The 25366-nt window shown below is 45.2% G+C and overlaps 1 protein-coding gene across 1 annotated transcript; it reads right to left on the bottom strand.

Annotated features, from left to right (window-relative positions):
* Positions 1-422: 422 nt before the first annotated feature.
* RAB39B (RAB39B, member RAS oncogene family) lies at positions 423-23235 on the bottom strand. The gene is made up of 2 exons (XM_027838916.1): positions 22978-23235; positions 423-5419 (listed from the first exon to the last, which is right to left on the bottom strand). Exons 1-2 carry the CDS (start codon positions 23190-23192, stop codon positions 4993-4995), a joined length of 642 nt encoding a protein of 213 aa, XP_027694717.1. The 5' UTR covers positions 23193-23235; the 3' UTR covers positions 423-4992.
* Between the last annotated feature and the right edge of the window lie 2131 nt (positions 23236-25366).

The raw sequence follows: 25366 nt of genomic DNA on the forward strand, positions 1-25366 counted from the left end.
TTAAGAGATTTAGATGAGTGTGCTCTTTTTCCTCCCTAATTTGCAGGGAATAGTCTTGGAACACTAACATTATCTGTTCCCTTCTGGCAGGTAAGGGAGCCTTTATATTTTTGTGATACTCTTCTCTGCTTCAAAAGACCGGTTTCTTTAAGCCTAGGTCCTTGGAAAATGGAACCAAGAACTAGAATGTTTCACAATTATTTATCATCCTCTCCCACCCCCACCCCCCACCAGAAGAAGGGGTCATGGGCTATCATGGTAACACAGGGTCAAAGATTGTGAACTGGGAGGGCCCTCAAGCCCACCTCTCTCTCCACCCCCCTCTCCATTTTACAGAGGAACTGAGTCCAGAATATCAAATCAAGGGAGATTCTGTGGTTCCCCCCCCCACCCCCCACCCCTGAGAGCTGACTTGAGTACCCATTGCCCTCAGATTCTGTTCCTCCTCATGTCTATGACCTTTTTCATCATGGACCTGGAGCTGGAAGGGCCCTCATAGATCATTCAGGCTAACCCTTACATAAAACCAAAAAAAAAAAAAACCTTGTTACTCCATTCTCAGCAAGTGATTAGCCAGCCTCTACTTGTAGACCTGCAGTGAAGGGGAACTCAGTATCTTAAAAGACAGCCCATACTATTGGTGCTGGGAGAGTATGGAGGAATCCCTCTCATCTAGGGAAGGCACAGCACAGAACAGGGAATTCTAGCAGAAGATTGATCAGGACTTGAGGGAAGCAGACTGGAGATTTTCTGTTTTTACATCTGCCTTGGGGGGGTGGTAATAGAAGAGTAGAGATGATAGATGGACACCCCTTCACCCCAGGCAGGAAGAGGTATGGTGAGCTCTACTTGGGGGGCTGGAAAAGTCAGAGTTGGACACTTTAGGAGACTAGCTTCTCCAAGAAGAGCTAGTGCTTCGTAAACCCTATTCTACTGGGGGGTGGGATGGCGGAGGGAGGGAGCACTTGGGTTCCTGGAGATACCCAGCTCCCAGAGGGACAAACAGGGGCCAGAAGTCCAAAGGGTGGGTGTTAAGCACATGATAAGGGAAGAAGGCAAGGAACAAGCCCTGAGCCCCTTGGGGAAGTTCAAAGATGGAGACCAGGACCCTGCTGCTTTCTATCTTTCACCTTTTCATCCTGATTCTGGGCTCTAGGACCAAGTTGCTATTCTATAGGGGGCCCTTTGAATACTTGGGCACAAGAGTCACACTCTCTCTCTCTTGTCTTCTGACTAATCTCTGGAATGACTTGGCTTTCAAGTTTTCTCCCTTGGACATTTGCCATTTCACCATATTTGCCATATCTCCCCACTCTTAGACAACTGTATTGTTGATTTGTTAACCTAAATGTAGGCCTCCATTTATCCTCATTAACTTTAATCTTCTTAGATTTGGCCCAGCAGTTCTTTTTGGATCCTGATTATGTTGTCCAAGGTATTAGCTGTCCCTCCCAGATACATGTTGCCTTTGTGCAAGTAACTGGGCTTTTAAATAAAAATCAAAGAGCCTTGTGGCATGCCATTGGACATCTCCCTCCATCTTGTCCACAAGGATTCAACAGGCCACTTTCATGTATCACAGATTTAGAATAAAGACCTTAGGAGTCATGTAGTAGAACCCTTTCACTTTACAGATGAGAAAACTGAGGCCCAGAGAGTTTAAGTGACTTGTCCAAAATCACACAGCAAGTAGCAGAGTTGGGACTGGCACCTTAGGACTGTTTCCCTGATAGACTAATATAATAACCCTGTCAAAAACAAGGAAATAGGGTGTGTCTAGTATGAATTTTTGACAATTCCGTATTGGTTCATGGAAATTAATTCTCTCCTCTGCTTAATGCTCAAAAATGCTACCATGATATTGCTTGGAATCAAAGTCAAGCTCACTAGCCACTAGTTTTCACATCATTAATATACTTCCTAATTCAATTCAAATGTGAATTCTCTTGTGAAATTGTCCACTACAATCTAGGCCTTTTGGGTTTCCTCTCATGAAGTATTTGTTATCTTCAGTGGCTGAACTTGGTTTCTCTTTGACATATTCATTCAGTGATGGAAGTTCTTGTGAAAAGGAATCATGATTAGATTACAACTAACTAGAGCAAGAACTCATGCTTTTGTAGTAAAAATATAGCTAACATTGAATACTAAGAACCTTTCTTTATATGGAAACAGTTCAAAAGCTTATGGTCTGGTGGCACAAAAACCCAACTGGAGAGTACGAGATGCTGCTACTCATGGTGTGGGGCCAGTCATACCCTAATGTCTCTCCCAAAAAGTTGTGGCTCATTTGGAAAGTTTAGTTAATTTAAAATTTAGGTGTAGCTAAATCTTAGTGTATTTTTTATGAATAAAAAGAATGTAATGATTGAATGTTTAATAAGTGTTTTATCTTTTAAAAAGAATTCAATTCCCTGGGTGTGTACTTGAATAAAATGTACTGCTGAAAAAACAAATATTGTGATATTTCCCCATCAATTCCCAGATGTTCAAGGGGGAGGAGGGCTGGCCTAAATAATCTCTCAGGTCTCTCCTACCCCTGAGTCTAAGATCAGTGGCAGTGAGGGACAGTGTAGTGTGATATGCTGGGGATCTGGATTGGAATCTTGTCTGTCAGTCACCAGTTGCTTGATCTCAGAGCTTCTTTCTCTCTGGGGCTAATAAGTTTTGGTACCTGTAAAATGTGGACAATATCCCTGCCTGTCTGAGCTCACAGAGTTGTTGGGAGAATCAAATGAGGGGAAGGATCGCCTTGAAAAGTGGGTATCTCAGTGTAAGATTTGTGGTGCCCAGCACATCCATGACAAATGGTTGTTGGTGGAATGAACCCATATTGATTTTGAGCTCAGCACTCTTGCCAGGTTAGGATGCTAAATGGGGGTGAGAAAGGTGGGTTGTTGGCTGCAGGGGGAACTGAACTCTGAAGCCCTCATTTCAGAGTTACCTCATTCAGTTATTTCTTCTTCACACACAGGACACTGGAAAAAAAGTGCCAAATACTAGGAGGGTTCCAGCTTCATTTTCCAGAGGGCCCCCACCTGTGCTGTTTTCCCAATTAAGAAAAAAAATCCACCTTCTTGATCATTAGGCTGGGGGTGAGGTAGGGTGTGGAGGAAATAATAGCAGCTCTAAGCACTTTACAAATGTCTCTCATTTGATCCTCACAACAACCCTTTGAGGTAGGGGCTATTATTACCCCCATTTTACAGGTGAGGAGACTGACGCAGACACTTAGTGAAGGGACTGTGCTTGGGGTCATTCTGGACTTCCTGACTCCAGGTCTGTGCGCTGTGGCCCCCCAAGCTGTTTTCAGCTTAATGGACTCATTCTTTTTTTTTTTTTTTTTTTTGCTCAAGGACCTGTCCAGCTACTATAAAGTAGAGAAGAAACTGATCTGGCTACATGTGTGTGTGTCCTTAGTTATGGGTCTATTTCATCATCTGTTAATGTGAGTAAGTTGTCCTCTTCCCTCCCTACTAGTTTGGGAGATCTCCTTCACTCGTCTTTCCTTCTCCCTCTTTGCCTGGCACATCATTGAGCGCACACACATCAGGAGCTCTGAATAAATATCCCATTGACAGATGGTATCTGCCCCCATCCTTGGCCTGAGGTCAGTCTGCCACCTCTCGTTAAAAGAGGCCCGTGTGGTGGCCACACTAGGTAGTCCCCCAAAGGTCCTTCCTTCTACTTTGTTCTTCAGGTTCTCAAATTGAATCACTGTCATTCCATGTTCCCAAAAAGCTAATGCATTTCTGCTCAATTCAGCACAGAATTTCTTCTTGTATTTCCCCAATTGATGTGAATGGCTTAGAGGAGACTGGGGAGCAGGGCACTCCCCAAGTGCAGCTTGAGATGTTCTGAATGATTTCCTAGTAGCAGAGGAGCTCAGCTACCACTTGTCATTTCCCTGGCTTCCCAGGCTCCCCTGCTTCACAGGAACAAAGAAGGCCTGGATGGAAAGTGGAGACTCAGGCCTCTGGATACATGAGTATATTTTCCAAACCCACAACAGCTGGCTTCTCAACTTGCCACTGAAGACAAAGAGTTTAAGACTCTTGATTTGTTCGTTTTGGAAAAGGGTAGGATCAGGGTGAAGGAAGGATAAACTCTATGGAAGCTAAAGTTTCCTGCCAGGGCTCCTCACACAGATGGGCTGAAGCCCATCCAGGACCAGGGCTTTAGAAACAACAGGATTTGAATTTTTCTCTTCCGCTTCTTAGATTAACAATCACGACCCACTAAAATTTTGAGAGGCACTGTAGTATAGTGGATAAAGAGCTGTTTCGTCTCAGAAAGACCTGCCTCTGACTCATGCTGGCTGTGTAATTCTGAGCAAATTATTTAGCCTCTCAGCACCCGAGCATCTCTCTCTCTCAGACATTAAGTTGCACGACAAGTGTTCATCTGAATTGGTGGAGGGTGTTTGCATCCCGAGTTCCCCCCACATCAACAAAATCCCAGGGGCAGACCTTTCCCCTCCTCTTCCCCACCCCCTCAAAAAATGATCCCATGGCATTATGTCTATTAGAACTGTACAATTTGGGGGCTGGAAGGGTCCTTGGAGAGCAACTCAAGCAGCCTCCACCTCACTGTAGGAGAAGTTACTCTGAAGCTGGGAGAGGAGGCAGAACATAGCAGTGATAGTGATCCCTGAGCTCAGACACTTCACCTACAATTCCCTTGGAATATGACAATTCTGGGGTTGGGGTTGGGAGGGGGTTTGGTTTTTTTTTTTTTGTTTTTAGTTTCCTCTCTGTTCCAGTTCCCACAGACCCTCAACACAAACATCCACCATTGTGCCTTTCTGACAAGGTCTGGATTTCCCATTTGGAAATAGGGTTATTGGGAATGTGACATCATTCTCATCTGTGGCTAAAGTTACTCTCACCTGCTGGTGAGCACACTAGTATGCTACAACTCTCCATTACATTTCTGTTCAGTTAGTACAGTATGTTTTATTAATAAAAATTGTGTCTGGCTTACTAGGGTTGGCTAACATAGGCATCTCCTATCTGATTTGACAACCTCTTCTGAGGAGTGAACGACATTTGGCACAAAGCCACTCTTTACCCCTTCCCAGCCTTCCTGGATGGTAATCTCCCCCTTTTTGACCAGCTCATAGATTTCTCTAGTCAGGTCTGTGAAGGCTTTCTCCACATTAATGGCATCTCGGGCTGAGGTCTCAATGTACTTCATACCATACCCAGCAGCAACTTTCTCTGCCTCGTGTCGGGTCACTTGCCGTTGGGTGTCCAGGTCACACTTGTGACCCACCAAAACAAACACAATCTGGTAGGGCTGGACATGGACTTTGGTCTCTTCTAACCACTCGTGGACATTCTGGAAGGACCTTCGATTGGTGATGTCAAATAAGAGAAGGCCACCTACAGAGTTCCTGTAGTAGGCTCTGGTGATAGACCTAAAAAACATGAAGGAAGAAAAAAATGACATCGAGAGCTCATGGGCCTCACTCAGTCCCAATTTGGCATACACACACACACACACACACACACAGAGCCTATCTGCTGGCTTCCAACATAAGTATTTAAATTAGGCAAAACCTCAAAAGGTGTCAAAATTCATTGATTCCCAGCTCCTTTTCCCAGATTCAGCACTAGGAAGGTTTCTTGGGAGTTCATATAATCCATCCCCCAGTCTTGAAGACAGAACTAAACTCTATAGAGTATGGCACCATGGGAAGAACACTGGATTTCAAGTCAGAGAATATGGGTCCAAATCCTGGTGCTACTTTCCTACCTGTGACTGGGACCTCTCGCAGGGGGTGGGGAGGAAGGTTTAGTTCTCAATTTTAAAAATGAAGGGGTCACATTTGGATTATAAAATCTTATAAATTGTGGAATATGTCTTATGGACAATCTTTCAGAGGTAGACTAAGATTATTTAATACAATTTTTTCCCCCCTTAGGCAACTGGGGTTAAGTGACTTGCCCAAGGTCACACAGCTAGTAAGGGTCAAGTATTTGGTCTGAGGCCAGATTTGAACTCAGGTCCTCCTGACTTCAAGGCCGGTACTCTATCCACTGCACCACCTAGCTGCCCCTTTAATACAGTTTTTAAAGAGTATACTTTGGTGCATGCTGCGTGCTGGATTCAACCTGCTCAGTAACTTCTCAAGTCAAGGATAGTAGTGCTAGTTGGGTTCTAGTCTTTTCTTTGATGGTGGGTAAAGAACAGAACCTAGAGGGGCAGCTAGGTGGCTCAGTGGATAGAGCTCCAGCCTTGGAGTCAGGAGGACCTGAGTTCAAATCTGACCTCAGATACTTGACATTTACTAGCTGTGTGACCCTGGGAAAGTCACTTAACCCCAACTGCCTGACCAAAAACAAAAAAAAAAGAATAGAACCTAGAACTTTGGTGTGTGTATTGGGAATTTTTGTTTTCATTAACATTCATAGAGCACATTAGTGACACACTAAGTTTTTCAAGGAAAGCGCTTGTGTGTGAGCTTAATCATTGCTGCAGTTCACCGAATCAAATATGCAGATAATACTTAATAAAAACATAGGAATGAGAAAAAGTATAACTATTTTGTAATTAAAAGTTGTAACTGTTGCTCTTGTAACTATGTGTGTCAAAATAGAATCTGTAATAAATTTGTTCACTAAGCATGAAAAATAAAAATAACATTTCTTCCTGTCAGACTAGATAACGTCCAAAGTCCCTTCCAGTTTTAGATCTATGAATCAATTAATCAGCAAGCATTCATATGGTGCCTACTATATGCCAGAGGAAGCTAGGTGGTGTAGCAGCTAGAATGCTGGGCCTGGAGTCAGGAAAACTCTTCTTCCTGAGTCCAAATCCAACCACAGACATTCACTAGCTGTGTGACCCTGGGCAAGTCACTTCACCCTATTTGCCTCAGTTTCCTCATCTGTAAAATGAACTAGAGAAGGAAATGGCAAACCACTCCAGTATCTTTGCCAAGAAAACCCCAAATGGGGTCATGAAGAGTCAGACATGACTGAAAAATGACTGAACAACAAAAACAACTATGTGTCAGGCACCAGGTTGATCAATGGGAATACAAAGACACCACTAAGACAGTCCCTGCCCTCAAGGAGCTGCCATTCTAATGATTAATGAACCTATGGGGTCTGTTCTATCTGCCAACAGAGGCTGGATTAGCCCTCATCGGGTATGGTAGAGTGAGGATTCCAAATAGACTAGACGGCTATGGGGGTTCCTTCCAACTCTCAAATCCTATTATCCTGATGATACATTTTAGGTGTTGTTTCTATCAAATGTATTTGTAATAAATGGTTTTCAGGGTCTATTATTTTTCTTTGCATCTTAATTCTATTTTTACAATAAGTACAGATGAAATTGATACCTTGGCTAATTTCTTCTCTTTGTTTCATAGATTCTCCATAAAAGTCCTATAGCAGAGCATTATCATGGCCTGGAGGTGACTCTTGGCTTTTCAAAGCTAAGCTAGCAAAACATAAGTTCAGGTCGGTTCTATCATGCTGGAGAAGTACAGTCCTGGCATCAGAGTGAGCCTGCTTTCTATGGCCCAGCTGAGCTAAGTGTGGAAATGCTTGTTGCCAGAAGCCTCAGCTCATTAGGAGATGAACTCTTTGGCCATGGCAATCAGTGAGACCGGAAAACCCTTCGAAAAGGCCTTCCAGCCTGGGCTGTCCCTCTGCCTTTGCTTTTGCTGGAACAGTGGCAAAGTAGGCTAAGAATCAGAATTTTCAGACTGTCCGGAAACGGGAACTTACCTCTTGGAATTCTATCCCATCCAACAAGCATTTATTAAGTACCTGCTATGTGCCAAGCTCTGGGAATAAATACCAAGACAAAAAGGAAACTACCCCTGCCCTTGGGGAGCTTACATTCGACTGTGGACAAACAACAAAGATGAGTGTGAGATCCTTGTCCGATAACCAAGGAGGTGAACCAACCAGCAGAGAAACTGAATCAGATCACTATGAATATTTTTGCTATAAATGAAACCAGAATACAAAAAGAAAGCTGCCACTAAATAGAGGGAGGGCTCATAGGAAAACTGGTAGATTTGTCTTTATTATACATCCAAAAGCAACCAGAGAAATCCTTTCCTGAGACACTTGCTCATCTTGAAGAGCAGCGCTCCACGATGCACTTTTGCAAACAGAATGGCCTGAAGAGACCTGCAGCTTATGCATCAATCTCCTCTGGTGCACAAGCTAGAAATGCCCAATTACTAAGGTGGAGAAATTTGATGACAAGTTCTGTATCAACCTTGGAGTTAAATCAATGAAAAGATGGGCCTAAGGGAGGGTGGTAAACAATAAAGAAGTAGGAAACAAAAGAGGACAAAGGTTTGTGGACTGCATGGAAGTCTTGTGTCTGTATAGCATGAGTATTTTCCTTAAGAAAAGAGTTGGGGGCAGTTAGGTGGTGCAGTGGATAGAGTACTGGCTCTGGAGTCACATAACACTCACTAGCTGTGTGACTCTGGGCAAGTCACTTAACCCCAATTGCCTCACCAAAAAAAAAAAAAAAGAGTTGAGAGGTATTAGGTATGGGGAATGTATATCACCACATTACAAAAAAGGAAAATGATTACAACTTGCCTGGAAATTAGTGGTGGGATTAGATGTGGGAATCATTTCCAAATCTGATAAAGTATATCCAAGTATGATGTAGTATATAGTAAGTCCATTGACTTGTTGGAACAAAGATGAAAATTAGAAAAATTAAAATGTGATATTTTTGTTGTTGTTATTCAGTCATTTTTTCAGTCACATCCGACTCTTTGTGACCCCCATTTGGGGTTTTCTTGGCAAGGATAGTGGAGTGGTTTGCCATTTCCTTCTCCAGCTCAGGTGACGGATGAGGAAAATGAGGCAAACAGGATTAAGTAACTTGCCAGGGTCACAAAGCTAGTGTCTGAGGCCAGATTTGGACTCAGGAAGTCTTCCTGACTCTAGGCCCAGCCACTGTACTACCTAACTGCCCCAAGATGTGATACGCCTTGCTTAAATAACAGAGCTGGACACGATCTCAGATTGTATCTAATAGAAACTACTCAACTTAACAGTTTACAGACTGTCAAAGCAAGAAGTGCCCTGTCATCTGAAGTCTCTTTCTTTTGCTCTATTTCTCCTTCTACCACCTCATTTTACAGCCAGGGAGAGAAAGGGGCTTGCTCATGCTGAGGGACATAGTTCACTTAGCATGTGACTTTGTAGGATGTTCGATTACTGTCAGTTACTTTTTCTACAATACTATTATTTGGTTTCCTATTATTATAATAAAACCTCCCTTTGATCTAGCATGGCTAGAATGCCTGAAAGTAAAGAGTTATCAGCCTTCTGGTCTGTGGGGGTGGGGGATCTGAACAGCTTGTAAGTTATATAAATTTTCTTAAGTCTCTAGTTACATGTAAATCTCCTTGTAACTGTCTAAGGTTGAGTGACCTGAGGACAGAAGAGATTTTTTTTTTAACATACCATGGAAGATGATCATAACATAAAGCAGCAATCATTAAAAATCTTTGCTACTTGCTAAAATGTAAAAGAGTAGATAAGTGGAACAGACTCAGAAACAATTGAAAACACAAACCCAATGTTTGAAAAACTCAAGAACATACACTAGGAGAAGGAATCCCTATTTGACAAGAACTTCTGGAAAAAATGGAAGGTAGTCTGGCAGAAATTAGGCTTAGGTCAGCATCTTATACCATATTCCACAAATAAGTTTCAAATGGATAGTCAACCTAAATATAAAAGGGCACATCATTAAAAAAAAATTAGAGAAGAATGGAAGCCTTTCAAAACTGTTGTAAATAGAGAAACCTTAAGTAAAGAGGAGATAGAGGAGATTGCAAAAGACAATTTGGATTACATACAATTAAAAACTTTTGTATGACCAAAATCTAAGACAACTAGAATAAGAGAAACTGAGTGGGGGGAAAATTTGCAATAAATATCACTGATAAAAATCCAGTATCTAAGATATGTACACAAATATACATAGGCAGTTTTCTCTCTCTCATAATTTTTAGTTTAGACAAAAGCTATTCCTTTGGTAGTCAAAATATATAAACAGGTTTCTCAAGAAAAACTGCAAATTATTAATGACCATATGAAAATATGCTCTAAACCAGTACTTCCATCAAAAAAATTGGCAATAGTAAAAGGTTTCTGAATGAGCAATGAGCAAAAATTAATTAAAAATCCAACGTGTGATGAATCCAAGATATTTCTGGCAGTGCTTGCCTGTGTTCCATTGTGCAACTTGACTGCAGCCTTGGTTCTGAACACAAAGCAAGCACATTTTGCACTTCGAGTGCCGTCACAACCACGCAGCACCCACGAAAGCTGCCGAAATGTAGAAAGGGGTCTCCAGTGGAAAAAGTTTAAGAAGCCCTGCTCTAAACCACTAATAATAAGAGAAATGCCAATTAAAATAACTTGCATGTTTTACCTCATGCCTATCAAATTCTACTTCTAACTTCTTTTTTTTCATTTTTCATTTTTTTTTTAATTTTTAGGCAGTTGGGGTTAAGTGACGTGCCCAGGGTCACACAGCTAGTAAGTGTCAAGTGTTTGATCTGAGGCCGCATTTGAACTCAGGCCCTCCTGACTTCAGGGCCGATGCTCTATCCACCGAACCACCTAGCTGCCTCTTAACATTCGTTTTTAAAACTTTGAGTTCCAAATTCTCTCTCCCTCCATGTGTAGTCATGCAAAACACATTTACATATTAGTCATCCTGTAAAAGAAAACACAGATCAACCCTCTTCCCCAAAAAAATAAAGTAAAAAAAGTATGCTTTGATCTGTACTCAAACACCATCAGTTCTTTCTCTGGGGATGGATAGCATTTTTCATCAGAAGTCCTTCAGAGCTGTCTTGGATCATTGAGAATTGTATTGGCAACAGTAAAAAGGTTTCTGAATGCTAAGCACTGTACATTGAGAAGCTATGTACATGTGAAGAAATCTAGAAAGCAGAAGGGAGAAATGGAGAACATTTAGGTCAAGATCAACGTGCATTAATTCAACAAGCCTTTATTGAAGACCTCTGGCCAAGATGGCTGCCCGAATGGAGGCAGACCACCTAGTTCCTCCTATTTACTGCAGCAAAAACGTGAAATTTTCACCTGACTGAATAATGATCAAGAAATCCAATGAGAAACAATGGGGCCTTTTTTTTTTCCACTCCAGAATCACACTCAGAGGTTAGCTGGAAGCCCAAAAGCAATAGAAAAGGGAGCGGCCAGCAAAGCCAGTGCCACCACAGAGAAATTGGCATACGATATTCCAAAAAGCAAAAGATAAAGGGCTTACAACCAAGATTAATGTTCCCTGCAAAGCTGAGTATAATCTACAGGGGGGCAAATGGACCTTTAATGAAAGAGAGAATTTCCAGGCATTTCTGATCCAAAAAAAGCAGAGCTGAACAGTAACTTTGAGATACAAACACACAAGAGTCCCAGAGATACTTAGCAAGGCAGATTGGTTTGACCAAGTAGAAGGAGCTGGACGATGTTGTAGTGTTAATGTTTAATGCTTGGGGGGTTGGGGGAGGAGAAAACAAGTGTCCCTTTAAAACCTTAATGTTTTCAAAGGGTACTGAAGGAGTTAAATTAAAAAAAAAAAGCCAACCCCAGAGGACCTGGGGGTGGATTGGTTCTTTTTTGGTCAGGGTTTGAAGAGGGAGAAGAGAAGGGAAGGTAAAAGGAGGAATGCACTAGTGTAGAAAGGAGGAAGAAGCAGGGTAAAACTTGTTATTTCTCACAATTTCTCACAAGAAGAAGAGTATAGAGACAAATAGGAAGGACTAAGGTAGTGGGGTAGGTAGAGGAAGGTATTGGGCATCAAATGAGCCTTACACTTATCTGAAACAGAGAAACAGCATTGAACAGACACACAGTTTAGGGTAGAGATATATCAGACTCAACAGGAAAACAAATGGGGACAGGGAGAAGGGGCTTAAGAGGGAGGCTAATATCATAAGCCATAAGCAAATCAAACTTCCTGATCTTGAAGAGGAGATAAAAGCAAAGACCTGGAATTGAAGGGGCTAGTCCTCCAATAAGGAATGACTGAACAAATTGTGATAATATGAAGGCAATGGAGTACTATTGCATTGGAAAAGATGACAAGAGAGGTGGTTGTGGAAAATCCTGGGAAGCATAAATGGAGGCAGGGAGGAATGAGCAGAACCAGAGTAAGTTTTCAATAACAACATTGTAAAGAAAATGAGCTTTGAAAGACTTAAGAACTCTGATCAACAAAATGACTAATCATACCTCCAGAGGACCTACAATGAAGTTATCAATCTCCTGAGAGGGGATAGACTCAAGGTGCAGAATTGGACATGACTGCTGTATGGGTTTGTTTTGTTTGATTATGCTTGTTTGTTTGAAGGATTCCCCCCTCACCCTCCCCTTTTGGCTTTTATTTTTTATCATTTATTTATTGTGGCTAGACAATGGGGTTAAGTGACTTGTCCAAGGTCACACAGCTAGTAAGTGTTAAGCGTCTGAGGCCGGATTTGAACTCAGGTCCTCCTGACTCCAGGGCCAGTGCTCTATCCACTGCATCACCTAGCTGCCCCCCTTTTGGTTTTTAACTAAGGGTTGGGGGGAGAGAGGGTTTAGCAACAGTTATGCAAAAAAGGGAGGGGGTCATTGAAATATTTTTTAAATACATAGAAGAAAACAAAAGGAATTTAGTTCAGAAGGAAGCACAGACACGCAGAACAGCTTTGTAATGTGTGGAATTATATACTTTTTTTAAAAAAAGTGGTATGAAATGAGATTCTTGGCTTCCTATACAATCTTCTTTTTGTGCTCTACTGTGCATATGGAAATATTCTCCTTTTTGGTATTTAAGTTTAGAATAAAAAATAAATGGATACAAAAAAATCAGTAGAGAGACAAACAAGTGATTTTTGTCATAAGTATATACTACAGACTATCTATACAGAAATAGAAAGTAGCTGTATTTGGGAAGCAAGACACAAAGCTAAGACAGAAACAGGATAGAGCAGTGCTGGGAGACTTAAATCATCCAGGCACCTGCTGGAGATCTCTCTCTCTCTCTCCTCTCTTTCTCTTCTCTCTCTGTTTTTGTTTTGTTTTTTGGCTAGGCAATGAGGGTCAGTGCTCTATCCACTGCGCCACCTAGCTCTGTCTCCCTCTCCCTCTCCCTCTCTTTCTCTCTCACTTACTCTGTCCCTCTTTCAAAATCTTACACTCCAGGCCTCCCTCTTTCTCTGAGCCCTTCAGATTCTAAGATTTTATCTCTCTTTCTTAGAGTCATACTCTAGGCCTCTCCCTCTCCCCCCAATCCTCAGACTCCAGACCTTTCTCTCACCGAGACCATCGTTCTTTCACTCTGTTCCTCAGACACCTGGTCAATTTCTCTCTCTAAGTCTCGCCATCCTATGTTCTCTCTCTCTCTCTCTCTCTCTCTCTCTCTCTCTCTCTCTCTCTCTGATCCTCATACACTAGGCTTCCTCACGCTGTGATCCTCAGATTCCAGGCAATGAGACACACAATCATGGCCTCTCTCTGTCACTGAACCACAGATTCCAGACCCCCATCTCTCTCTCTCTCTCTTTCAAATGGAGAAAAGCTGGTCACTTCTTGACTTCCCTTAGTGAGAATTTCATCCTTTGAGTCAGTAAAGGAGCCAACCAAGGGAAATGCTATAGTGTATCTGATTCTCACCAACATGGCTGCTAGAGTAGAAATGATGGGAACATCAGAGGGAAGTGCCCGCTTCCTTCTAGAATCTTTGATAGAGAGGGAGATGCCAGATGGAAACAACAGAGAGAAAACAGAACTGTTTGATCCTTATTCTGCTTCTGGTTTCTCCTCCAAAGAGAAATGATAGGACAGAAATGGCTCCTCGGGAGCTAATCCCCAAGATAAGCTACCCTCAGTGCCTTCCAATCCTCCACCCCACTGTCAGTGATGTCTGAAAGATCCTGGAGAACAAGAAAGGCATTACAGGATTGGAAAAAGCAAATGTCCCCATCTACCAAGAAAAGGTGAGAGAAAAGCCTGCCAATTACAGGCCAATGATTGTGATTTCAATTCCTGGGAAAGCAGACCATTAAAGAGAAAGTCAGTAGACTTTAGCAAAGGAAACAGTGCTAACAAAAGACCATCACGACACAAGGAGGGGACACACCTGAATGATCTCATTTCCTTTTTGTACAGGATGATTACTTGATGAGGGAGATGTGGTGGAGATGGTTTATCTAGATTTTAGCAAAGCCTTCGACAAAATCTCTCATACTATTCTTTTGGAAAAGGGACTAGAGATGGAACTAAATAATGATACAGTTAGGTGGACTGGTTAAATGGTAGAACTCCAAAGTCCTTGTTAATGGTTTAAGGTCATTAAACTCCAGTGGAGAGGGCCCCAGAGATCTGGGCTGGGCCCAGGGCTGCCTCACATTCTTATCAAGGATGTAGATAAAAGCCCAAATGATGCACTCATCAAATTTGCTGGTGACATAAAGCTGGGAGAGATAGCTAGTACCCTGGATGATAGAATCAGGATCTTGACAGGCTCTAGAATTGGCCTCAATCTAATCAAATTCAATTCGACAGGGATACGTGTCAAGCCTTGCACTTGAGTACTGTGGGCAGCTGAGAAAGCTAAAGCACTTCCTCTATCTTGCCTCTCACCCTGTTGGTATCGCTGTCCCAAGACCTTCCTTCCTTACTGCTGAAACAGAAAGGACAGTCCTATCTATTAGGACAGGGTGACAAGAGATAGTTAACCTGAGGAAGAGCCTTTCGTGTTACTTAGCCCAGCCACAGGCCCTGTCCAATCAAAAGATAGCACATCCCTATTCCTAGCCCACAGGCCCCCTGCAACAGCCCTGTCCAATCCTGAGCTTGTTGCTGTTCAGTCATTTCAGGCCTGTAGGACTCCTGACATACCCCATACCCATTTCAACTCCTGCCTAAATTGAAACCTAATATGAGCTTGCGTTTCTTTGGGGAGTCTCTACCTGTGTGGCTCCCTTGCTGGAAAACTCAAGAAATCCTCTTTGGTTCCTAAATTTAAGGTACTGGGATTGGGTTCTGGTTTGGGGGTTCTGGTTTCTTGTGCCACTGTCAATTTTATCCACACAATTTTACAAGTACAGGATGGAGGATGCCTAGTTAGCCACCAGCTGGTCTGAAAAGGACTTGGTGGTTTTTAATGAACTGCAAGTTCACTATGTGACATGGCAATCCCCAAACACTAATATGAGGCAGAACTTCTTGGGATCTGGAAGCACTAGACCCTCTTTGCTCTAAACTGGTTGGACCAGGTCTGGAGTCTTGTGTTCAGGTTCATTTAAGGAAGACCAGGATGAACTGGAGAGTGTCCAGGAGAGGGCAACCAGGATGACCAAGGACCTTGAGGGTCAATTTTAGAAACTGGGCATATTTAGCCTGAAGAGAAGATTCAAGGGAGACATTTGAGTGTCTTCAAGTATTTGAAGGAGGGGGGATTAGATTTATTCTTTTTGGCCCCAGGAGCAAACCATAGAAAGAGGTCAATGTAGCCATGATAGGGGATGGGGGCGGGAGAAGATGAGGTGGGGAGAAGCTTCCTAACATTCAGAGATGGGGGTGGGGGGGGAGCTGCCTAACATTCAGAGATGGGGATGAGGTGGGGAGAAGCTTCCTAACATTCAGAGATGGGGAGTGGGGTGGGGGGAAGCTTCCTAACATTCAGGGATGGGGGTGAGGTGGGGAGAAGCTTCCTAACATTCAGAGATGGGGGTGGGGGGGAGCTGCCTAACATTCAGGGATGAGGTGGGGTGGGGGGAAGTTTCCTAATGTTCAGAGCTCTCCAGTATCCTGGAGATTTGATAGCTCCCCATCCATCACTAGAAGGGTGGGCTTCAAGCAGGGGTCAAATGACCAGTCATTAGCTGTTTTGTGGAGCAGATCCTTCTTAAGGTATGGATTGGCTGGGATTCCTTCCAAGTCTACAATTCTGTGAATCTCTAATGTATCAACATGTTGAATTATTGCCCAATAAGAAATGGTGACTATGGGGAATTCAGAGAAACACAAAGAGGAACCAGGAGCAACTACGTTTAAAAAAAAAAAAGACCACCAAAAGGAAACCAGTGTCATTACCGTGGACAATATTGCTCCTAGAGACCAGATAACAAAGCATGCCTCCATTCTCTTGGCAGTGTGTCGTGTACACTGTCAAGATGCAGATACTTTATTGGCTGGTTTTGCTTAACTGTTTTTCATTGTCACAAAGGAGGTTTAACGGGGGTGGGGTGAGAGAGGGGCGGCTACATCTGGGCATGACTGTGATCTAAAAACAAAAGACAGTGATAGAGAATGGGAGAGGTGCCATAGGACTGGAAAAAGGCAAATGTTGACCTAAGTTGCAAAAAAGAACAAAAAGAAGAGTTTGTAAATTTGAGCTGGCTTCCTAGAAAAATTCTGGAGCATATTATTAAAGGGATCATTAATGAGCTTCTTTTTAAGGAACTAGTAGTCACAAAGGGCCAGCTCATCAAAAAGTTCTGCCAGAATAACTTGGTTTTCCTTTTTGACTAGTGATCAGGAGAATGCTATGGACACAACATGTTTGACATTTCAGTGTTACATTTGCTGAAGTCACTGATGGCTAGTATCACGGACATGATGGAGAAATGTGGCCTGAGCCACAGTTTAGGAGATTTGCAATTGGCCGGACCCAGAGAGGAGTTGTTAATGGTTCAATGTCACCTTGGCAGCAGCAGAAGGCATAAATAGCATGCATATTTAATTTGCAAAGGGCAGTACTGAGAGGGAGACAACTCTGTCATCACTGTATGACACAAGTTGGGATCAAAAAATTCTTGACAGGTTAGAATTTTAAACCAAATCTAATAAGAAAAATTTTAATAGGGAATATACAAAATCTTGTGTTTAAAAAAAAAATCTTCACCAGTACAAGATGGGGGATGCACGCTTAGCAGTTTCTGACAAAAGGTTTTGAGTCTTAGTGGCCTATATGACTCAGCACTGGGATGTGGCAGCCCAGAAGGCCAATGTGATCTTAGGTATCTACATTCAGATGGGCATGGTAGGCTTCAGAACTAGGGTAATGGGTTAAATATCTGAAGCCCCTCAACACAGGAAGGTGGCATTAGTCTACTGGACAACATCTTGGAACGGGCCATGAAGAAGAGGAAAAGAAAGTTTAACCCATGCGGACTCTGTATATGATGAATTAAGCTCTATGTTGAAAACTCCTATAAGTATCTGGCCAATAGCTCCCATTTGTGGCAAGTTATTGGTTATATATTCCTCAATTATATACACCATTGATGGTGGTTCTCAAAGTGTGGTCTGGGGACCTCTGGGGTGCCCTGAGACCCTCATAGTGGTCCCCCAGGCCAAAACTATTTTCATGATAATACTGACATTTTAATTTCAGATGTGGTAAATATTGATAGATCTAGCCACATAAACAAAAACTCTCTGAGGGGCCCTCAATGATTTTTAAGTGTAAAGAGGTCCCGAGACCAAAACAGATTGAGAAGTGCTGTCCTAAAACAACGTACTGAGGAAGGTCTCAGACAGGTAATCTTGGTAATCTTTGACATGTATAGGAATCTTTGACATGTATAGGACATGTAACATGTATTCTTTGACATGTATAGGAATGTGTGTGAGACCCTTACTCAGAAAATCATAGTCACGGATCCCAAATCCAGAAACACTAGGCAGCCAGCAGACAACTCTGAGGTCTTAAGGACATGGTGATGCATAAAATGATTTTCCCTTTTAATTGATCTCCCAACTTTCACCCCCTTCTGCAGTAAAGCTGCTTTTACTTTCAACTAAGTCTGTGAATTCTGATTTTCTTGTGCTGTTATAGGACCTCCACTGTCTTCTTGGAAGTGGTAATGGACAGACTCCATGATATGATGATGATGATGATGATGACAATAATATTTATATGGGGCCTATTATATGCCAAGTACTATGCTAAGTGCTTTACAAATATGATCTCATTTGATCCTTACAATAACACTTGGAGGTAGGGAACCAAGTGAGGAAACCCATTTCCTTTTCGGAGAACTCTTGGTTGACAGTTCTTTCCTGACCTCAAGCCTCAATCTGCCTCTTTGCACCTTCCCTCCACTTCCCCTGGTAATACCCTGTGGGGCCTGGCAGAGCCAGACTAGGTCCTCTGTTACTTGAGAGCTCTTCAAAGACTTGAAAGCAGCTACCTTTTCCTCCAGAGGAATTTTGACAGATTGGCTATGATGTGACTTATTTTTCGGCGCCCAGCAACATAAGTCAAATTCCAATCCTCCAAAAGAGCAGGCGTGGAGTCACGAAGACCAGTTCTAATCCAGCCTCAGAGACTCACTAGCTGTATGACCCTGGGCAAGTCACTTCACCTCTGTCTGTCTCAGTTTCCTCAATTATAAAATGGGGTTACTAATATAGCCCCTACCTCTTAGGGATGTTGTAAAGATCAAGAGAGATAATATTTGTAAAGTGTCTGGCACATAACAAATGTTAGCTATTATTATTAAGAGAATCAAATAATAATAACTAGCATTTCTATAACACTTAAAAGTTTGCAAAACCCTTTGTACACATTGTCTCACTTAAATGCCACCTCTGTATAGTGTTTTGCAAACCTCAACGTGCTGAAATCGGGGAGGATTCCTTGGCAGGATTTTTCAGATCTTGTTGGGTAGGGGGCCTTCCCCAGTTCAGAGCTTCTGAGCTTTGGGAAGGACTGCAGAGGATACATCTCCTAGCTTTGGGGAGGAACAGCAGAGTTTTGAGGACAAGCTGCATCTTAGCTATGCTCTTCAAGCCCAGGAGAACCTCACTCTCACATGGTGAATCTCAATGGTGAATTTAGCCACACCAAGGCAAATCTCAACTCTCAGTGCAGGAATGGTGGCTGTTCCACCTGGGAAGCTCCTCAAATGACCGCCAGCAGACACTGGCTTACCAGTAACATCTAAGGACCAGGGGAGAGAACAGGACCTCTAGAAAAAGGCACACAGAACATTGCTTAGCACTGTCCTGGGGGACATGGGGGAGTGCGGATAAAAGAAGAAAAGCAAGGGTCAGAAAGGAGTTTACAGTCTACACACACACACATACACACACACACGTGAAATGTCATACAATACAGGACCCTAGGAGTGGGTGGGGACTTTGGGGACCCTCACAGCAAGAAGAATCACTTCAGGTTTCATGAAAGATAGAAGACTTGAGCTGAGTCTTGGCCTAATCCAGGGGAATAATGGGAAAAGCAGTGGGGACAGTGACAAGGGTTGGATTTGGGGTCAGGTTCAAACCAGGGCTTTGCCACCTGTGTGACTTTAGGCAAACTCTTTTATTTCCCTGACTTCCCTTGCTTCCATGGCTGGACTCAGTAGCCACTCTATCTTGAGAATCCTGACCTCTGACCTTAAGATGACTGATGGCCATTGGCCCCCCTGGACTCTTTCCCTCTGCTGGTAAGAACCTATAGGGCTTCCCTTGGCTGGTAACCCCTACTGGAGAGAGGCCTTTTCTGACCCCTCCCCTCTCCAAACTTCCTTCCTATTAGCCTTCTGCCTAAGGAATGCTTACTCATTGAGGTACCAGTTGCACCCCCAGTAGGAAGGGAGGGACTGGTTTGGTTTTGTCTTTCTAAGCCCAGTGCCGAGCACAGTTGGTGGAATTATGAGGTGCCTAATAAATGCTCCAGAACCTGGGCTTGATTCTAATCAGTCTCTGACTGCTTTTGTGACCTTGGTCACCTCTCTGGGCCCTAGGGTGCCCATATGTAAAATGGGAGGGTTGGCCTTCCAGCTCAAAAGGTTCAAAGAACTCAAGGTTAACCCATATGGTTGTTTTGCTCCATGTCCCCAGGAAAAGTGTGACTGTTAAGGAGGTACAGGGAACCCTTGGGCAATGCTTGGTCCTTTCTTAGTCTGGGGTGCCAGTGAAAAATGTGTGTTCTGATAAACAGTTGACAACTTGATGATGCTAAAAAGTGTTATATGCTGAATAAAAGGTTATGAGCAATGAATTTCTATTTTATATTTCTTTCTTATGTGCACAGTAAACTCAAGAATCCAAAAGAGGTTGGGGATCTCTGACCCACAGAACCAGGATAAAGGAAAACACTGTGATGGTGGGCATATGGCTTGGCAGCTCTGGGCATGGAGCTGGCACTGTTGGGCATAAACTCCTTTCCCCAGCCTGAGCTTACTTACTTTTCATAGGTTCCTCTAACTTGATGAGTGTATAAAAATGACATTAGGCCTAATTAATACTTACCCTTATTTATCCTCATTGTTTAAAGGGGCTTCAACTGTGACATTAACATTTTTTAAAAATCTAGACCAGTGATTACATCCATGTGGGGGAACTCCCAGTGCAGAAACTCCCTTCACCACTGTAGATCAACAACTCCCCGTTAAGCTATAGTCCAGGAGTGGGGAACCTGCAGCCTCGAGGCCACATGTGGCCCTCTAGAACCTCAAGTTTGGCCTTTTGACTGAATCCAAACTTCACAGACAAATCCCCTTAATAAAAGGATTAATTCTGTAAAACTTGGACTCAGCCAAAAGGCTGCACCCAAGGACCTGCATAGTCTTAGCAAGTGGCCTGCCTCTTGGTACAATGACTTGCCCAGGGTCACAAAGCCAGGCAGAACTTGAACCCTGGTCTTGTCGACTGCAAGGCCAACTCCCTATCCATTATGCAATGCTGCCTTTCGATTATAGAAATGAACTATTCTGGGGAAAGTTAATGCCAAGTTGCAAAGTGGAAGGGTACTCTTCACTTTGACTGAGATGCCATTTTCAAGTGGGTAGGACTTTTCTCATTGTACCCTGAAGTCACTGTTAGGCAGCTGGGAGATGGCTGAATATGTGAAAGCACTGTGGTCTGAGTTCAAATTCTGCCAATGACCCCACTTGTCTAGGCCTGGGCCTATACAAAGTCCCTTCCTCTCCCTAAAGCCTTAGTTGCCTCCTTTGTAAAATGAGTGGTTGGGCTAGATTGGTCTCTGGGAATCTTGCCAGCTCGATGCATAACCCTATGAAACGATTCTGTTTGGAGCTTTAAACTGTCTTTAAAAATAAATACACCCAATAAAGCAGCTTGGCTTCTTGGATTTGAAAACCACAGGGGAAGGTCCATTGGGAAGTGTACTAGACTGGTGTTGAGAGGCCACTGGGTCTTTGCCTGCTGAGACTTCTCTCTTTCTGAGTTTCTGTTTCCTCACCTGTAAAATGGGGTTAGACTAGACCAGAAATTTAGCGGTGGAAGGGACCTTAGAAGTCCAACCCTCCTGTTTTTCCAATAAGGAAATTGCCTAAGGTCACACAGGCAGTAAGGGGTGGGCTTGGAGCACTGGCTGCCATTCCAATTCAGTAATATTTGCCCTGGCCTAGGTTGCCACCAGATCTGGAAGGCCTCTTCCTACTCTCCTAGGCCATTTACCTGTTCCTTAACTGTAGAGAATAGCTCCCTCCTCCCCAGTCTCCCTCCTCTCTCCTGCACAGGCCTGTTTGTTTTGGGAGCAGTAAAGCCTTCTAGATATCACAGGCCTTGGGGTGCAGGCCCTCTTCTTACCCTGACTCCTGTCTCCAGCTGGATGGGGCTCCAGCATCCTGGGGCCGCTGCAAGGTCTATGGGCATTGGAGCAATCCTGAATATTTCTCAAGGTCTTCTATGGGGCATAGTGGGGGTGGGGTGGGGTCCGAGGCTGGTGGCTGATGCTAATCTAATGCTTCATTTCTAGGAGCTTTGTTCCAGCAGCCAACATGGGGGTGGGTTGTTCAATGTAACCAATGAAGTGTATCAGGTCTGCCTGTAGCAAGGCCAGATGTCTAGGCAGATGTTCTGCTCTTTCCCAGGTGTACTTGAACCTTGAAGAAAGCATTGTGAGAGGGGGTGGGGGTGGGAGTCGGGGGATCACCCAGGCCCAAGCCCGCTGGCGGTGCTTCCGCCATGTTCCCCCCTTCAGCCGCAGCACGGTTCAGGGATAAGAAAGTAGAGCCTTTCAGCTGGTGGCGGTTCCTGGTCTCCGGCATGGTTTGCAGGGTTGGGGCCACCATCACTACTGCCACTACCTCTGCTGCTGCTGCTGGGGGGATCACGCACAGATATTCCTGGGAGCAGAACCAAGGTCCATTCCCCTCAGTCCGTCCCTTTGCCTAAGCCTGAAAACAGCAAATATGCCTCTGCGCACCCCCCCACCTCCCCCCCTGGGCCGCAAGCAGGCTCGGGGCATCTTTGTGGATTTGTGTGCCTGCTTCCATCCCTCCATCCCTCCTTCCCTCCCTCTGGAGACAGACTCGCAGGCACACACACGTACAGATATACACAGAAGCACACAGCGCACACACATGTACAGGAGCACGCATAAGCATGTAGGAGTATAGACATGCACAGGCGCACACACATGTACTGACACACAGGAACACACCCAGGGGCTTGGCCTCCCAGTCCCACAGGCTCTCTCACTCGCTCGCTCATTCCAGAAAGCTGCCCAGCTGGCCTCCTTCCCTCCTCCTCCTTAGCTCCCCCCTCCCCTCCACGAGCCCTCTGCAGCATCCAGCGGGCGCGGGCGGGATGCTGATACTGATAGTGATACTGATGCTGATGCTGATGCTGCCTCCGTCGGCGCCGATGTCCGAGCCCCTCAGACAAAGCTCGCACGCAGCCCTGGGCCCCCCAGGTGCCCACCAAACACTACCCTCGGAGGGAGGGAAGGGAGAGGAGAAAATGAGCCCCCGAAGTGGCCAGCCGCAGACTGTCCTCGGCCCGGCCCACGCAGGTGGCCACATTCCCCAGCTTACAGCTCTCGGGCCCGGGGCCGACCCAAATGCCCAGGAGTGGGGGCTGGGGGGCGACAGGGAGCAGACCCTCCCCGGCAGCCCCTACCCGTCCTTCTTCCCCCACCCCACTAGGGCAGTGCTCCGCCCACTGCTCGCCCCGCCCTCGCCCTCCAGTCCGCCTGCCCCACCTGAACCTCTCCTGGCCCGCGGTGTCCCAGATCTGTAGCTTGATTCGCTTCCCGGGCTCGATCTCCACCAGACGGGAGAAGAAATCCACCCCCACGGTGGGGTCGGAGACCTGGGCGAAGCGGCCCTCGGTGAAGCGGCGGATGAGACAGGACTTGCCCACCGTGGAGTCCCCGATCACAATGAGCCGGAACTGGTAGAGCCAGATGGCCTCCATGCTGGCCGCGCTCAGCCGTCGGCCTCCGACCCGAAGCAGCGCCAGCGTGGCGGGCCTGGCTGCGGGACGGGGCTGCGGCTCGGGAGGCTGCGGGCGCCCCCGCGCGCGGGCTGCGCGGCGTCGGGGGGGCGGGGCTAAGCCGGCGGCCCGGCGCTCGGCCTCCCCCAGCCCTAGGGCATCAGCCAGCGGGTGCAGGGGCCCCAGGGGGCCGCGCCTTCGAAGCTAGGCAGGAAGAGGCTGGCGTTCGGGCGCGGCTTCGGGGGATGGTGCGGCCCGAGGCCGCGGGTAGAGGGCTCTGGACGGGGCGCCTCCGGGCTAGGAAGGCAGCGTCCTTGGCTGTGGCAGCCCAAGTCAAGGGCCTTCGAGCCGGCCACTAGCCGCCTTCCCGGCAGGCATCCTGCGGAGGGGTCTGGGAGCAAGGCTTGGGCAGCCTCGAGCTGGTGCCAATGCCAGTGCCGGTGCGGGCGCCGGTGGCGAGGTGGCCGCGCTCCGGGAGGCTGGCCTGGGCCAGGCTGTCACAGCCGCAGGGCTGGAAGCCTTTAGACGTGGGCACGGGCGGGAGAGGGCGGCGGGGATCACTGTTCTCTCCGAGCGTGGACTGGACCAGGCATCGCCAGGATGGAGGTGGGAGGAGCGCGAGAAAGAGAAGAAGGATGGAGAGACCGAGAGAAAGAGACAGACAGACAGGGGCAGAGAGGGTTCTGGGAGCGAGCCGACGCTCAGCTCGAGAAAAGGCTGCTGCTACATCAGTACCAAACATTCTGACTCATCGTTGGCATCATGGTTTACTGTAATCTCCTGCATAGAGGGAACGCTCCAACTCAGCCAGCTACTTACCGCATTCTCTAGATGAACTGCTCCTGAGGAAAAATCAACAAAGGGCTTCATTCTTGACTAATCAATCCCTAGCCCGGAATCCCTCAGTCTTTTCTGTTTCCCTCAGATTCACTTGTCGACTTTTAGGCTGAGGACCTTCCAGTCTGAGAAGTGAAAAAGCCAAGCCCAGAGCTGGAGTGGAAAGGCACCAATTGGGAGGCAGGGCATCGACCAAGTTCAAACCCTGGCCCTACCATTTTTACCTGCCTTAGTCCACCCATCTGACTTGGGGGGTGGGGTGCAGCGTTAACCTTCTCCCAGATGCACAATGAAGAGTTTACATGAAATGATCTCAAAGTTCCTATAGAACAGGAAACCTCTGGTTCGAACATTTACTTCACACTTACTAGCTGTGTGACCCTGGGCAAGTCACACCCCACCCTGTCCACAAAAAAAAGCCTCAATACCCTTATCGGTAAAAAAGGAGAATAATAAGAATTAGCTCACACTGATATTTTTTTTCAGGCAATTGGGGTTAAGTGACTTGCCCAGGGTCACACAGCTAGTAAGTGTGAAGTATTCGGTCTGAGGCTGGATTTGAACTCAGGTCCTCCTGACTTCAGGGCCGGTGCCCTATCCACTCCGCCACCTAGTTGCCCCCTGATATGGTGCCTTTAGCCACTGCTTTCGTCATAGGCCTGTTGATCTGCACCTCTTTCAGTTTGCTTCTGTGCATTTTTTAAAATGCTGCCCTGCTCCTGTGGTTTCCTTTGTTTGGCCTGTCTATCAGTAGTCACCCTCTTGCTCCCAAATCTGCCCTCCCTTTAAAAAAAGACAATCACAACTGTTCTTTATAACAAGAAGAGTCCAAAGAAACAAACCCCTATCTTGACTCTCATGCAGCTCTTTCTGCTGGAGGCCAGTAGCCTCATTGGTTCTCCAAACCATGGCTGGTTATTGTATGGGTCATGGCTCTTAAATCTTTCAAAGTTGCTTTATCTTGCAGTTTCATTATTATATAGGTGTCCCCAAAGTCTTAGTGTAGTTTGATACTATTCAAGCTTGAAACAGCCCGAAGACTTTGGGCCATCTCGTATGAAGTCCCCAGATTCTGCTCACCTTGCTCTGAGTCAGTTCACACAAGTCCTCCCAGGTTTTTTGGAATCCATCCCTTTGTCATTTCATTGCATTCATATGACATTTGTTGTACAGCCATTCTCTAATTGATGTACCCCCTTCCCCTTACTTCTCAGTTGTTTCATAAAGCTAAAAGAGCTCCTTTAACCACAGTCTAACAAGCATTTACATTCACCCTTTAGTTTGTTGTTGTTATTGGTTTTGTTTTTTGTTTTTTTTTT

The sequence above is a fragment of the Vombatus ursinus genome, unplaced genomic scaffold, assembly GCF_900497805.2.
Source record: "Vombatus ursinus unplaced genomic scaffold, bare-nosed wombat genome assembly UNPS02014831.1, whole genome shotgun sequence".
Classification (NCBI taxonomy): Eukaryota; Metazoa; Chordata; class Mammalia; order Diprotodontia; family Vombatidae; genus Vombatus; species Vombatus ursinus.